This window comes from Corapipo altera, unplaced genomic scaffold (genome assembly GCF_003945725.1).
Source record: "Corapipo altera isolate COAL_440 unplaced genomic scaffold, ASM394572v1 1, whole genome shotgun sequence".
Classification (NCBI taxonomy): Eukaryota; Metazoa; Chordata; class Aves; order Passeriformes; family Pipridae; genus Corapipo; species Corapipo altera.
This window is the reverse complement of record NW_020884873.1, coordinates 16125552-16142187: the sequence shown is the minus strand read 5'-3', so window position 1 is coordinate 16142187 and position 16636 is coordinate 16125552. Positions and strand designations below refer to the sequence as shown.

The 16636-nt window shown below is 50.2% G+C and overlaps 1 protein-coding gene across 1 annotated transcript in view; it reads left to right on the top strand.

The window, feature by feature from the left end:
- Positions 1-13249: 13249 nt before the first annotated feature.
- SOX10 (SRY-box 10) overlaps positions 13250-16636 on the top strand; it is a 10716-nt gene continuing 7329 nt past the window's right edge. Inside the window, exons 1-2 of the mRNA XM_027661178.1 lie at positions 13250-13425; positions 14613-15069. Of these exons, the coding sequence (XP_027516979.1) occupies positions 14660-15069 (410 nt within the window). The 5' untranslated portion in view covers positions 13250-13425; positions 14613-14659. The remainder of the gene's footprint in view (positions 13426-14612; positions 15070-16636) is intronic.

The window sequence follows — 16636 nt, the reverse complement described above, 5'->3', positions numbered from 1 at the left end:
AACCTTTTCCTATGCTACATGTTCCACCAAGTTCCACATGTTCCACATGTTCTCCTCTCCCACAAAACCATAGGGAGCAAAGTGATGGGCATGTTCTGTGTAGTCTAGATTTGACTGGGTTTGCCTTAGACTGTGTTGAATTTGGATCTGAAAATGGGCCTGGTTTGGACTGAGTTAATATTTACAGCAGATGGGAGTGGGCTGATGGAAAGAATTTGCCTGGATACAGTGCTGCTAAAATGGTGTGAGTGAATTTACTGTGGCTGGTTTAAAAGCCTTGTTTTGCTTATACCAGAAACTGTCACTCCACTTGGGAAGCAGTTTGCTGGACAGCTTTCTATGGATAGGAAAAAGATTATTCAGCAAGTGCTGAAATGGGATTCTCAAAAAGTGACAGAAGTCTTTAATTCCTCAGTGTCCAGCTGCTCCAGGCTACCTCCTTCTTCCACAACCTGTGAGTGATTCATGCCAGAACATCTGAGTCTTCTTCCCAATCTAATGCACCAGGCCAAATCTTTCATCACTCAGCATCTTAGCCTTAAAAAGGAAAATCTTCCTATCCAGGAATCATAGAATCATAGAATGGTTTGGTTTGGAAGGGACCCTAAAAATCCTCTATTCCCAGCCTCCCTGCCATGGACGGGGACACCACCCCAGTAGACAAGGTTGCTCAAAACCCACATAACCTGACCTTGAACAGTTCCAGAGGTGGACAGGAATGGTTATCAGTGTTTGAAGTGCAAAAATAGAACCTGTAAACCTCTCACAGGACTTACATTTTGTCTAGGTTTTCTTGATAGGACAAAATTTCATGCATTCTAATATGGTGTGTGTAACACATTGCCCCAGTGTTACTTATCAAGGGAATATAATAAATACTTCACTTGGACACAGGATTAAGCCCCAAATAAAGGAAAATTAAGACTGTTTCTAAATAAACAATGTCTCAACACAAAAGACTCTACCTGGAGGATCTGGCAACTCAGTCTAGGTGACAGCGCTGCCAAATCTCTTCCCTCCACACTTGTTCTGGCTTTGCTTTAAAAAAAAATACAAAGCAGAAAGAAATGTGTAGTGACGAATAGATGTTGTGGTCCCGGGGAGAAGCAGAGCCCCATCTCTTTGCACAGTTAGCAGAGTGGAGCAGGAGAGCGGAGGGTAGCACAGTGCTGTACAGCTGCAGGGCTGCTCACAACAGGGCAGAGCTCCCAGAGAATGTGCTCTTTGTTCCCTGCCTTTAAAGGGTAAGAGAAACACTTATGCATGGCAAATTAGCCCAAAAATGTATTTCTCTAAAACACCCGATTGTCTGGCCAGCTCTGCAGCTGCAGGGAAGTTCCAGTGAGAGAAGGGGGAGGCGGCGGGAAGGAGGAGGGAGGCAGGGAAGGAGGATATTGATGGCTGAAGGGGGGGGTGGGGGGGGTGGGCAAGGCAAGATGATTGTGCGAACGAGGGAGAAATTCTCATGCCTTGATTCAAACAGAGCTGACCAGTGAGCCAGGGGACCCCTGACAGAGGGGCCACGTTGGTAGCCAGGGGACCACGGATACAGTGTTGTCCTCTGGGGGACAGGGAGAGGAGGGGACATGAGGCAGCTGTGCTGTGGACAGCGTGGGAGCAGGCATTGGTGCAGCCGGTGGTGCCGGGGAGTCCTGCTGCCCGCCAGGTTCAGCTGTGCCATCTGGGCCGGGATGCTCAGCGAGCAGTGCCATGCTCCTCTAGTCACCGTGTCACACATCCCAGCAGGCTATGACTCCTTCCCTGCTCCTGAGCAAAGTGCACAATGTTGAACTGTCTCAGAGATACAGGGCCTGTGCTGTTCCCAAGAGGTGACACTTAGATTTAAAACATCCCAAATGTACCTCTTGATTAGGAAATTGACCTGGGCTTGTTAAGAATTTCCAGCTTAATGCTGATACCCATTTAAAAACTCCCAGACTATCTTTGGCAAGTGGTTCCTTGAACTTCCCTGGGGTTTGGGAAGCAAAACCTAGTGGCAAAATTCTTGACAACTGCTCAGACTGCGAAGTTTATAGTGAGTGCCACAGTCCTGTCCCTACCCCAAGGGATGCCCCTGAAAGCAGTCAGATCCACCATGAACACAGCTGAGGCCTCAGCATCCAAGGAGTGTCTCTCACGTGCTCTGGGATGAGACATCCTCTTTGTGTACATGATGAGAATTTATTTTCTTTTCTATTACCTGCTCATGTGGAAGGAGAGGTGTTCCCTGTTGCAAACTGCAGTGCTTTGCAGGCACAGCCTTGAGACAACCTGACTCATCCTCATCACTGCCCACTGAATGCTTTTAAGGGCATCTGCAGCATGATCTTGATGCTGCCTGCAGGGAGAGCAGCTCAGGCTAGACTTTGCCTTTGAGGACACTCAGGGGTGCACTTGCCTGCTATAAATCCAGATCCCAGTGCTCTGTCCTTTCTGTCACATGTCATGACCAACTCTGGGCCGACACTAACTTCTCCTTCAAAGCCACAAGTGCCACCTGTTATGAGGGCTGATGAGATTGAGATGGCCTTAGGTTGGGCAAAGCTTAGACTGCTCATGGGAAAAAAGAGAGCCATGAGAGTCTCAGAGGGGATTTGGCTTTAATACATTCCTGTGACTGTCCAGCACAGGTAAAGGGTTGATGTTGCCATCAGTTCAAGTTGGCACAGGCAAATTATACTCTGTTTCCAGTTTGCTGTTATACTCATCATGAGAACAAATTTTTTCAAGGAAAACCCTGTAACTCTCTGGGTTTTTAATGTAGAAGTCCTATGAAGTCCCCTCTCACTGCACTAGAGGAAGAGAAGGACAAGTGGACCTGAATGTTTTATCTGAGCAAGTAGTGATACTGACTGATGCTGGGAATTATTTACAGAATCATGGAATGGGTCAGGTTGGAAGAGACCATAGGAGGTCGTCTGGTCCAACCTTGCTGCTCAAGCACGGTCATACTAGAGCATGTTTCATAGGATTGCATCCAAATGGTTCTTGAACTTCTCTAATGAGGGAGACTCCACAAATTGTCTTGGCAACCTGTTCCGGCACGCAGTGACCTGCACAGTAAAGAAGTTCTTCCCCATATTCAGGTGGAACTTCCTGTGCATCAGTTTCTGCCCATTGCCTCTTGTCCTGTTGCTTGGACAACTGCCTATTCATTCTTCGAATCTTGCCTGTTCATTCTTTCTTTTCAGAGGAAGATGCTTTAGCTGACACTGGGTATGGAAGTACCTGCTGGATATGGAGCAGGATCTGACTGGGGGAAGCCAGAATCAGGTTTGATAATTTCTTATACCGAAGAAGATCATCAGGCTTCTGTTGAAGAGGTGTGATGGGCAGAAGAGGAGGTGGGGAGCTGAACCACTTTTTAAATGAGGCGTTGAGAAGCTGCTGGCAGCTGTACAATCTGTCATCACTACCTTGCATATCACTTTATGGCCAATTCACTCTCTCATTTTATGTTTACGTGGGAGAAGAGAGTATGAAAAATGTTAGCTTTAATTAAGTCAGCAATATTACTTAGCTTTGACACACTTCTTTTTCCACTCAGGTGAAAAGGGGTCCCTTGGCATGCACTGCTATATATCCATGTGATGAGGGAGAGTCTGTCCTGTTCCCTCCTCTCAGCCCTTCACATCCCTGCCACTCCTTACATGTCGCTTTAGAAATACCCTGAGCTGCAGCTGCACAAACATCTGCAACCACATTAAATGAACTTAAGCCTCTCATTTTTAAGGCCACAGAGGTACAGCTGTGCCAGTGCTGGGCTTTACACCTGACCTGCAGGGGGTAGGTGGCACAGACTGATGGCAGGCCTGCTGTGAGTTCTGAGATCACCTGTGCCAAGGTGGGGCTCAGGGAAATCAAGAACCCAACCACACTCCAGCACTTTGTGGAGAACCTGAGACCTCCCAAGAGTGGCAAGAATATGACATCATCTGAATGTGGGAATGACTGGTACTAGGGAAGCAATTATTAGTAAATAATTTACCAAGAAATGGGACTTCAGAGAGATGAAACCAGTTGCAAATCCAGACATAATCCAACAAGTACTTTTGACTGGAAAGGGAGTGTGGGAGATAAATTTTTAAAATATCAAACCATTTCATTTCAAGGCAATTTTCCTGAATTATTCTTTTCTAAATGCCAAAATGCTGTGAATGGACATTTTCAAAGTGAATTTCTGACATTTCATTTCAAGCCAGCATTTTGCATTTAAAACTTGACCCAGATTGAAAGATGAGAGGTCAGACACAAGAGCCTAATAACCACAAAATAAAACCTGCTATTTCAAGTTCAGCAGAATGTTTCAATCTCTGAGTCATGCCATCTGAAATAAAAAATAAAAAATCACCACAGAGCTCCTGTGCGTATCCAGGTCAACATGCCCCTATGTGACACCTCTGAGGTGGTGGAGTCACTGGAGCAGGAACAGACGGTGTGATGGGGCAAAAAACCAGCCAGCAGTGGCCTGAAATGAACTAGAAAATGCCCTTGAGCATCCCAGACAGAATTTCACTCTTTTATCAATAAATTTCACTTTGATCTCAATAAAGCTGTTTATGGTGGGATATGCACCTCTTAGGGATGTTTGTGTATGTTCAGCTTCATGGGTAGCAACAGACAGGGCAATGACGAGCAAAGCCCCTGTGGCTGTGGCGATTTTACCCGTGCTGTCACCTAGCTTTAGTCAAAGTGGCAAGCAAAGTGTAATCACCTTCCAGCAATCCCTGGAAGCACTGCCCCACTGATCCCCATGAAAATCAGTGCAGGTATTCATGGGCATGTGTCCATGGGCTGCTGCAGGGGAAAAAAATGCAAGTGTAAGCAAGGTCTGGGCACAAGAAAATCTCTGCTAATTTGGGAAGTGGCCCTGTTACTTATTATAATGGGTGGGTAGGTTGGGGGACAATAATCAAGCAGGATGAAGGACACGGACAATACTTTGAGAAGGCTGTGCCTCCCAACTGCCAACTGTATGAAGGTAGGTTCAGTCTTGAGGGACGTGAGGATTAGCCTTCCTTCCCCTTCCTCACTGGCCCCAACTCCTCACTCCCACTGCCCCATCCTCTCTGCCATGCACACGTGGTCCCAGCTGGCCATGAATAGAGTTGGCACGAGTGGGCCCAGCCTGAGCCACGGGGGATCACGACTCTCGACCTGAATAAGGAGTATAAAGGCACAGAGCAGCCCCGTCGCGGCTCTGTCCCGACCCATCCTCCCCAGCTGCAACAGCATCCGCTGTGGGCCCAGACCAGCCATTCTTACCACGTCCTTCTGTGCCGTTTGTCTTTCTCTCCCTCTCTTGCCTCCCCCCCACCCCCGCCTCTTTTTTTTTTTTAATCCCCTTTTTTTCGAACATATCATTAAAGGAGCAACAAAAAAGATGGGACAATACAGCCATTGATGAACTGCTCTCGTCCTCCAGTCCCGATCCCCCCCACTCCCTCCCTCCCCTTCTCTGGTGCGTGCCAACACTCTTTCCACCCGCCCAGGGCTGGAGCCAGCGCCAAACAACCTCTGCTAATAAACAAGAGGAACCAGATAAACCAGGAACACAATAGAGGGATTTGTTGCACTTTAGTGATGGTGGGAACAATGTCAACTCCGTGGCGCAGCTGCATGGACCCCCTCCCATCCTCTCCCCCCAACGCCTTGTGCCCCCTGTATATTTGCAGCCCAACACTGTGATTTATGAAAGGCCGAAGGTCATCATGCATTAAAGGGTTTCTTTCTTGCATCATTTATTAACCCCTCTACGACAAGGCACACTCATTGTGGTAGTGGTGGTGGCGGTGATACAGGGAGTGGGGTAGGAGCAGAGGAGTCCATGCTGGTGGCACTATGGATCTTTTGGAGGATGCTGAGATGCCGGGCTAGTGCTTAAGACTAATTATACACTAACCTGGTGTGTGGGGAGAGAAGGAGAGGCTTTGATGGGATACGTTTCGGCCAGCAAAATCTACTCATGCACTCCAACATGGCTCTGTTTGCATTTCATGCAGGTCACCATCTGCCCGACCTACACTTGCTGCCAGGCTGGTGAGCTCAAGTTGCAGTCCGTGCTCACACCTGGAGCTGACCCTAAGGGCTGCCCTGAAGGCCCTCTAGTCCACATGGTAGAGCTGACCACATAGCATTTTCAGAGCCTCGAGTCTGTGCTACCACAAGTTGTCACATAGCTGCCCATGATGTGGCCAGGTAGAGAAGAGGCAGGGGGTCATGTTGTAGGGTGGATCACTCCAAAGTCTCCTTCTCAGGACAGTAGAGATGTGGCCAAAGTCTCTTCTTTTCTCACCAGAGCTGGTTGTTATTACAGGCAATCCTGCAGTGTCACTGTGCAGCACTTTCAAGCCTTCCTCTGTAGCCATGAAGAAATGCCATGAAACAGTCGCATGACAAGTCTTTAGACTGATCTTTTTCTCCTGAAATTTCAGTGACCAAAGCAGTTTGGGTGAGACAATGCAGCAGCAAAGGCTTCAGCACTGAACTTTGTAGTTCCTTAAGGTACAGCCTGCTATCCTGTGATTGAGGGCTCCCTGGAGACCCTCTCCATGGGCAAACTTGATTGGGAAGACAAATCCGACAGCCATTACAGGCTGGGGGTGATGAGTGAGCCCTGGAAAGGGGGTGCCTCCTGCAGTTCAAGTGCAGTGTGAGGGCAGTGGGGTTGTGCTGGCGCCTGGTTGCCTGGCACATCCCCCCAGGCTCAGCAGAGGGGAGGCTGTGGTGTTGACGGGCTTGGACATCTCACCCCTCCTGGGGATGAAGCGATGGGTAATAAGAGACAAGCTTAGGAGCTGTTGGGATCCCTTTGAGTATGAGTGTCAGGGTGAGATCCTGCACAGGGTAGAGGGCACATGGAGATTGGGGTGAAGGGGAAGATAGTCCCACTGCCCAAATACTGGCTGGTAACTCTGGTTACCAGCCAAACTGCTCTTGCCCTGGCTCTGGTGCCTCGGCCTCAGGCCGTGCTCCCTCGTTCACTCTCCCTCACATTCCTCCGGGAGCTGATCAGGGCTTGAATGACACCCCAGATGACTCTTTGCTATTAATTCCTGTGAACAGAAAGGGCTCCTTGTTCTCCCAGTCCTACTCTCTGGAGGAATTACAGGGGCCAAGGCAGCAGGCTGAAGCCTTTGCGACTTAACCCTTCCCCCGGCTCCCCAGGAGCCTCCCTGCATCAAGAGGACCAGCAATAGGTGAAGATCGCTCTGGAGCCACCTTGACCACTGCTGAATGAGCTCACTGGGATCACTCAGCATTGCTACCACCACAGGTCCTGTTGAGAGGGTCCCCTTTTCTGCTTTTCTGGTTGTTCTGCCCAGTCTTGTACAATTCCCTTCCTTTCTGCTCTTGGCATCTCTCCTCTGCTGTGCAGACCGAAAGCATCCAGCTCCCTCCGTTACATAACACTAGATATGCCAGACTCTGTCCAAGAAAAGGCAAAATCTGTCTTTCTCCCTCAGCTCTACCCCTTCAATGCATGCTTTTTGAGGTCAGCCTTTTGGAAATACACCTGTCCTCTCTGGCAGGAGATGAGGGGGTTAACAGCCAGGCAGGCTCAGTGCCACCTATCAAAGCAGGTAGCAGACAGACATGCTTGCCCCATTCCTCTTTGATCTTCCCAGACTCCAGTAATGCAGGAAAATTGTCCTGTTTAGCCCTCACAAGTCCTTGTCATGCATATGAAACATTGGATTGGCCAAGGTGACGGGCTGGGAGCTCCCTGGGATATTTGCAATGCTCAGGGATGATTCTCCTCTTTACTCTCCATGAGGTTTTCCCTACGCCTCCTCCCTGGTACAGCTGGTACCTTACTCTACTGGTTTAGAGCAAAAAGTGCTGCTCAGCAAAGTTTGTTTGGCCACATCAAGGCCACACACTAGTGGCAGCAGTGGTATGGTATCCTGCACCTGTGGCAGCCTTCATTATGTCTTGGAGAGGGAACAGGTTTCCTCCTGCTCTGAAGCCAGATGGGACTCTGCAACCATGCCCCAGAGCCAGTCTCCAAGGAGTTTCCCGAGGGCTCCCATCCAGTCCTGGGGTGATGGGAGTGCAGGACCATGCACTAATCAGCATCATCCAGGCCTTGTTGCTCATGGGGAATGATAATCCTTAAAGAGGTCAGCCACTGCGACATTTCTTTTGCTGCCCTATGCAGGACACCTGGTTGTCAAACAACTCATCCAGCAGTAAATAACAACTCCAGGCATTGCCTGCCTTGTGCTTCCCTTGATACCCCATGACAAAACCCACTGCACAACCCCTGCAGCTGTAACTGTCCTGTAACCACACAGACAGTGTGCGGTGCTGCCAAAACCCAGGTATGTCTGCATGTATGATTGCGCTTCCTGAGTGACCCACACCACTTTCTTTCTCCTTAGGCTGCCTTGTGAGCAACCAGTTCACCAAGGCCCACAACTGGAAGCTCAGAGGTATCTGGGAAGGTCTAGGACCAACAGTGGAAGCTTCCACCAAAAACGGTGCAGGGTGATAAAGACCAGAACCCAGCAGTGGTTTCTGTGCCCAGCTCCCTGTTGGGAGGATGCCTATGACACAAGGCAAATTGAAGGGTTCTTTGGAGATCATGGAGAATCCAGGAGGGTGACACAAACACTGGTTTCTGGGACCCCCTGCTTCTCCATTTCATGGAAAGGCCTTGAAAATAATCCACACACTGGGAACCTGGGAGAACGGTCATGGCATCAGATGGGAAAGGAATTTGGAGAGAAGGGCATGAGGAAATGGTGGAGACAGGGCTGGGCTTGGGTGTTCCAGCAAAGGGTACGACCTGGTCCTGATCTCTCCCAGGCTGTCATCAGTCATGTCCCGTGATGTCTCACGAGTGAGACCATCTGCAGACTCACAGATTTTCCAAGCATTATACTGACGTTTCCCTTTGCTCCTCCCTGCTCTTGCAATCATCAAATTAAAAGAGTAATGGTTTGAAATCTTTTAATTTTTCCAATTCTTTCATGACTTTCCCTGTGGATGGTTCAGATGGTCACCTGGCCATCCCCTCACTAGCCTTCACTTGCCCCCAGGACTAGTAACCAGCTTCCCACCTATTTCATGGCCATGGTGATGAGGTGTGATAGGGCCCAGTGGTGTCTCCACACAAAAATGGACATGCAGTCCTCACTGAGGATGTCGGGTAAACAATTTCTGACTGGGACAGTGGGACTTCCAACATGGAGCAACTGTCCCTGCTGTCTACAATCCTCCCATGACCACCCGGGTTGCCTGGTCCTCTCCCTTTCTCTTTCTGCCTTATGGGTAGGAAGACATTCCCCCTTTACAGCAGCGGGCTCCCCACTCCTCTTCCTCACCAAGCTCTCCCCTCCAGCCATGTCAGGTGGGACCAGCAAGCTTCATATCGGCAAAGATGCAAGTCTCACTAGGGAGGCAGGGTAGGTCAAGGGCTTGGCTTTGATGCGGGAAACCTGGCTCCCCTCACTGGCACGATGTTGGTAAGGTCATTCCCCATCCTTCCCACAGCATCAGAGGGGGATACAGGCAGTGCAAATCCACACCAGCCTGGTGCAGTCAAGAAGACAGCAGGGGCAAGATGCCCTCCCACCCCCAAATGCCAAATCTTGCCCCCCCCCCCCCCCCCCCCACCTGCCCCTCATTGCCTCACGTGCCCACCTCCATGGGAAGGGGATTTTGCAAAGAGGAGGTGGTGCCTGCTCATCCATCCAAGTGGCCGTTCTCATCCTGGCCACTGCTGCTGCCTCAGCTCCTCTTAGCCCGAGCTTCCTCTCCCGTCTTCGGGTCTGGAGCAAGCTGGACGCTCTTAAAAAGCTTTTTATGTGCGTGCGTGTGTGTGTGAGAGTGTGTGTTAATCACATGATTGTCATTCACCTGTATCCCGAACAAAGACGGTGCACTGTTTAGGGCCCAAACAAGAAAGCCAGCAAGGGAAGGAGGGGGGTTGTTGGGAAAACTGAAGGGGCCGTTGAGAGAGCGGGCGCGCACGAGAGTAAATCCTTATCAAACTCCCAATTCATGGGTCTCCCTTTCCCTCAGCACACTGTGGGTATTGTTTGGCTGGGGGGTGTGTGTATGTGTATTTTTTCGAATGTCTCTGTCGTCCCCTCCTCGCTCCCCAGCTCTGACGTTGTTTTACTGTATGGAAAGATTTAATGGAGAACCCCTCCCATTTTCCCAGGCAGTCCTGGGACAATACCAGTCCTGTGCCCCTGAGTTGGGCAGGGGACAAAAGTTGACCCTGGCTCTCATGCTGGGGATCCTGCTGCTCCTATACTGTGGACAGGCTCTCCCCTCTTACTCCTCTCTTGCTACAGAAGCAGAGGAATAGGTGTCATCTGGCAAAATCCCTCCCCAGAAACCTCATTGGTCCCACCTGGGTGGTGATGGTGTCCTACCAATGTGGTCCCCTCAGTGAAACCCTGCTGAGGAGATGCTGATGCAATGATGCACCTTGCTCTCCAAGTAGTCAGCCTGGAACAGGGTGTCTTCCCTACCACCTTTGGGAGTGATGTGGACACAGAGGCACCTGATGGAACATCTCCATTTCCCACTTGCTTTTAACCATTTTCCTCCTCACATGGCTTTCTGGTGGAGAAGTGGCATCCTTCCAGCTTTCCATATTGGGGACTGAGGCCCAAGGAAAGCAATTCACTGATGTGTCATGGGAAATTTGTGGCTTACCAAGGTTTCTGGCTTGTGAATCCCTTCTTTCACAAAGGACTGTCCCTTCTTATGGACCTGTAACTCCTCATCCATAGAAATATAGGCTGAAAAGAAGGGATGGAAATCTGCTATCTGAGCATCCCCCCAGAGATCAGTTATTGGGAAAACTTGCATTTAGAAAGACCACTTCTGCAATGTCAGCTTCTGTGGCCAGCAGTAGCTTTTGGAGGATCCTCCAAAAGGACCTCCAGGACTGACTCCCAGGAGGAGGAGAAAGAGACATGTCACCCTAATGATTCCTGAAACAGGAATGGTCTCTTCTCCTTCCCCTCTACCTGTCTTCTTACCTCAGTTGAAGAGAAAGATCATACCTCTCCCTGCTACAGTAGTTATATTTTCCACAGCTCTCTCTCCTGCATATGCCTCTTTGTAACACAAGAGAAGAGGCGACATATGAACAGAAAAGACTTGAAAAAGGATATACAAACACTCAGTGCTGTGAGAGGGGGCCGGAAAAACGGGGAAAAGGGCTGCAAAGAAAGAGAGTTCAGAAAGCGGAGGTTGGACCAAAGGAGAAAACCCCTAAGAACTAGAGAAAGGCAGAATGAAGGAAAAAATCTCTTCCCTGTCATTTAAATATGAGCAGACACTGGGACATCAGACTGCAGAGACAGTGTGGCTGGTACACTCTCCTTTGACCCTCTGCAGCTGAGGTACCCACGGCTCTTCCGAAAAGGCATGAGTGGGACTTGGGTCCTGTCTGGCAGGTGGCAGCAGTCCTTGACAGGGATGGTGAGCAGTGGGACAAACACTGGTCCAGAGCCCTGGGGGTTACTGAAATCCCTTCTGGGTCTGATTCCTTTCTTATCCAGTTGGGAGTGGCAAATAAATCTGAAGGGAGGGCAAATAAATATGGTTTTCTGGCCATTTTCTGTGTCATTGTTCCTCCCCAGCCCGGGTTGGAGATTGGCTGCAGGCAGGGGAACAAGCAGGGCAGCGTTTCTCAGCAGTGGCTACCTTCCTGAGGGGCAGGAGATCAAGTCCCACTCCACTTCTCCCACACCTCCTATGCAGGGCCCCTGCAGACTGGATGGGGGAAGATACCATGAGCTCTGCAGTATCACTGGCTCTGCATCTAGTGAGCCATGGACAACTGTGTATGAACTGACCTTGCCCCACTAGTTTTTGCTGGTTATCTGTCCACCAGAGAGAGGGTGATCTGCCAAATTACTCCTGTCTGTGCTGCGAGACCTCTTCTTGTGACAACTACAGCTGGGTCTCTCTTGATGAGAGAACTCATCCCATACTGCAAGACTTGAGGTTGACCAGCTGCTGATTTGGCCGAGGAAGCGGGGTCTCGATGTTTTGCTAGGTTCTCCACTGGGTTTTCTTGTCATCACAAAGTTTCTAGAGTGAGTATCTGCTGTAGGAGCTGAAAATGTTCTTGAAATCCCTTCAAGCTGGTTCCCTGGATCACATCCTTTAATCTTGTTATATTTTATGACTTAGCACTGAAGTGTCTTCAGGTTGGGTCTCCAGCAAGGAGCTGAGGCCAGAGCTAGGTTCATCTCATTGATAACTCAGGAGAGCCTGCAAAGATCAACAGAATTTTCATGGGTGACTTCTCATGGTTGAAGGGCTGGTGTTGGTCTATACTAACCCTGGTAACAAAGAAAAGTGAAGAAATCAACTACCAGAAGCACCTGGGAAGGAAAGCAAGCTAGAAAATGGAAGATGTGATGGAGAACATTCTAGTGCATCGAGTGCTAAGATCCTCTTCATGTCCCAGTGCACTAGCAGCAAGAATGAGGGTGAGTGAGTATGAGAGAGTCCGTCTCATCAGGAGACCTTCTTTTCTTTGTGAAAGACCCCACATTTGCCTTCAGAAGCAGTTCAGCATGTTGGAGGAAGCAGAGCCTGCTTGTCTTGGCAAGATGCCACAGAGATGAACATGTTGTGATGAGCCCATCCCTAGATTGCAAAAGTCTTAAGAAGGTTCAAATTGGTATCCACTGTCCAGCAGCATGGTATTTTCCCTGGACTTGATGTCCTCCACCCTCAGGACACACCTGATTTCCCCTTCCCCACCCTACAGATGCAGGTCTGAATGATGCCCTTTTAGCAATGCCTTGACCAAAGGGTCCTGGGCCAACTTGTTGCAGCACAGCAGGGTCCTCATGAGACTCTGTGACAAGGACTGGGGACTCATTTAGCACATGGGGAGCACTAGATCCCTCAGGAGTAACCATGCTATCAGGGAAAAAACATGGGAATCCTGTCCTGGGGATGCACACCCACCTCCCCAAACCACCTAGATCCCTTCCAGCATCCCACCACCCCAGCTTCTCAGGAGTGAATCTTCCAGCACCATCTCTGGGGTGGTCATGCCACTGAAAGCAGCCCAATGCCAGCAGTTCAAGTGAAGAGGCTGGCACCACGGAAAGCAGGGAACGTGCTGGTGACTGAGGTGGGGTGGGGGGCTGCTTGCGTCCCCTCCCCGCTGCCCCTGACCGACCATATTCTGGCTCTGAGGAGTGCTTGGCTCCACCTTCCGCCCTTCCCTCCCCCGGTGCTAAGCAGCAAAGCCAGCTAGAGACATCCAGCCGGGGTATTAGTAAAAACCAAGCCTCCCTCCAGGAATGGCACTCGCTTGAGAGCCTCCCTGTGCTGCACGCCCCGACGCCGCTGGGGCTGGGAGGGAGAACAGGGGGACTATTGGGATACAAATCACAGCCCTCGCAGGATTTGCCCGGCACATCGGCCAGCAATGTAAGTTTTCCTACCTGAGCTCGCTTGCACACGCACACACGTTTGTTCGCGCTTTCCCCCCCTACTTTCTCTTACTTTTTTCATTTTCCCCAACGAAAGCCTGTGTTGCCCTCTGAAACTAGAGGGATAGCCGCCCTTGCTCTAGACTGGCTTTTTTCTTCAGTTAAGTCAGGGGCATGCTTTTCTATCGCTTCTTTATTTTTTCTTTTTTATTTCTTTCTTCTTCTCTATTTTTTTTTTTTTAATTCCTGAATGGGGAGGATAGCAAGGCCTTTATTTTTAGAGTGTTTCTTTCTCCAAGGGGGAAATTGCTGCATGGCAGTAGGGACTTTTAGAGGTGACTACAGACAGAAGGAGAGAGGCAGAGTGTGTGGGGCAGGCAACCCAAAGCTTTGGCTTGTCTCAAAGTTAAATTTGGTTTTGTTTGTATCTGTATATTTATAGATATATGCACGATGTGAGTATGTATATGCATATATACACATAGACAGGAGTGTGTGTGTGGATGAAGTGTAGATGTATTTTGAGCCTTTGGTTTATCAGCTGCAAGAGGAGGGTGAGGCGTGAGGTGTTCCCACAGAAGCACTTTCCTATAGTTGGGATCAGGGTCTCTGAGTGTGGACCCAGGGCCTGGGCTGATTCCCTTCACGGTGGTGCCACCCGCTCAGATTCCCTGGCAGCTGGGATATGGGTCCCTTCTGACTTATCAATACCATGCTGGCACTTCCCCTCTCATACCTCCCCCCGGGAATTTCACTGTACATCATTGAAAGAAAGGAGCACTTCCCCGCACAAGTTTTGTGGCTGTTCCCCATATCCCACTCCCCTGTGGGGTGCTGTGCCCAGGCAGGATGGTCCGTGTCTCCCTCCTTTCAGGTCCTCAACCTTCCTTATCCCTTTTGCTGTAGGCCCTTCTGAAGATGTCAGTTCCACACAATTGCAGAGATAGGGAGCAATATCCCAATTAATCAGGGGCCCCGACCCATCCCCACCCCCATCGATCACGGGTTTTGTGGTGTGCATGGCAATTGCTTTGCTTGCGCTTTTAGTGAGCAGCCCCTGACTCGTGGTCAGCTCTTCAGAGACCTTGGAGTCCCTTTCAGCTTTGGTGGTTGCTTCTCCTTTTCTCTTTTCCCCGCTCTTTCCTTTCTTTCCTTTGTTTTTTTCTTCCTTCCTCTCCTCCCCAGTGAGAAGAAGGACAGCGAGAAGGAAGAGAGAAGGCTCAAGAGCAACAATGGCTGATGACCAAGACCTTTCAGAGGTGGAGATGAGCCCAGTGGGCTCTGAAGACCACCACTGTCTGTCACCAGGACCCTCCATGGCGTCGGAAAACTCCCCACATCTCACTGGTTCTGGGAACGGGGAGATGGGGAAGGTCAAGAAGGAACAGCAAGACACAGAGGCAGATGATGACAAGTTCCCAGTGTGCATCCGTGAGGCAGTCAGCCAGGTGCTGAGCGGTTATGACTGGACCCTGGTGCCCATGCCTGTCCGGGTCAATGGAAGTAACAAGAGCAAACCCCACGTCAAGCGGCCCATGAATGCCTTCATGGTCTGGGCACAGGCTGCCCGGAGGAAGTTGGCTGACCAGTACCCGCATCTCCACAACGCCGAGCTCAGTAAGACCTTGGGGAAGCTTTGGAGGTAAGAGTGAACGGCAGAGTGGGATGTGTGAGGGCTGAGGTCTGGAGGTGTCCTGTGGAGGACTGTGCAGTCATGTAGAAGGATGGAGACTTAGTGGCGTGGAATGCATTTCACTTGAGGGGACCTTCCTTCTCTATGGGGAACTTTCCTTCTCTATGGGGAGCATAGACGTTGACTGGAGCAAGAATAGTGGTTGAATGTAGTGAAGGATTCCTCAGCAGACCTCTCCTCTATCCTAGGTGGCAACCCTTTTCATGTGTTTCCCACTAAGTTTCCCTGTTGTTCCCAGCCAGGACAATTCTGGTCCTCCCCTGCCTGACTGCCTGGAGATCTTGTTTTCTTGGCTTACCCTCCCTGCTGGTCCAAGTTGTGCATAGCAGGAAATGGGCTGAGCTTAAGACTTAAGCCCTAAGTCACTGGTGTCTGCCTCAAGCCTGTTTGAACTCAGGTCCCAGCGCCAGCAGGGTTTCTTTTCTGAGCAGTCCCACAAAGCAAGAGGGAAACCAAGTTACAACTGAGGACGAAGGTCAGAGGAAGAGAGACAGGCAGTCAGAGCCCCACATCCATCCTTCCCAGGATGGTCCCAGTTTTTGCAGGTCATGCAGGTTCAGCAAGACGGGCAAGGAGAGACCTGGCTAGAAAGTGGGGTATGAGGCTTAGCAGAAAGGAAGAGACCTACAACAGTCCCAGACTTAGCAGGCTCTCTTGGAATATGCTGACTCAAATGAGCTGCATCTCCCTTTGTAAAAGAGCTGAATCTCCCTTTGCACGCAGAGAAATGCCCTCCCTTCTTGCCAGCACACACACACTTGTCCTTCTGGCCCCATTCGTTTGTGTGCCCATTTTCATTTTGTCTTCGTGCGGATCCTGGGTCCTTGACGTACCCTCTGCTGCTTCCTCCAGAAGACTGATGGGCTGCCCTGATTGCAGCTGGCCCATGAGTGTGCAGAGAGCTGTTGTGCCCAAGCCAAACGTGTGCGGCTGGCCGTGCCACTTCCATCCCATCTGACAGTCTCTGCCTATAACCCCACCAAACTGTTACGAACACTTACTGACACAAGTGCCCAGCACAGTCCACTGCCTTACACCAACCAAAGCAAACCAAGGCTCATTCTCTCTCCCGCCCTGACGGCATTTCATAGAGGAAGCCCTCAGTCTTGGGTGGGCCAGGAGATGTTCTTCCAAGCAGAAGCAAAACGCACTCTGTATAGCAGCTGATGGTGAGGTCTTTTAATTTCGGCTTCAAACCTCCTTGCTTGCAAGGATCCAACCCCTTTGGCATTAGACTGTGCCTCTGCTATGTTAGCCCATTTACCGTGACTCCTCATTGCCTAGTGTAACCCCAGAAAAGAGATTTCTTTGGGAAGTCAAAGGCAGGCTGTTGATTTCAGATGTCTAATCTGATGCAATTTCCTGCTTTGACCCCCTCTGCCTTCCCTTCCCTTTATCACGGCACTCGTTCTCACCTGGGGCTCTGCTGCCAGCCTCTGGACTGTGAAGCTGTGCTGGAAGGAGTGAGAGTGTGTGTGTGTGTGTGTGTGTGTGTGTGTGTGTGTGTGTGTGTGTG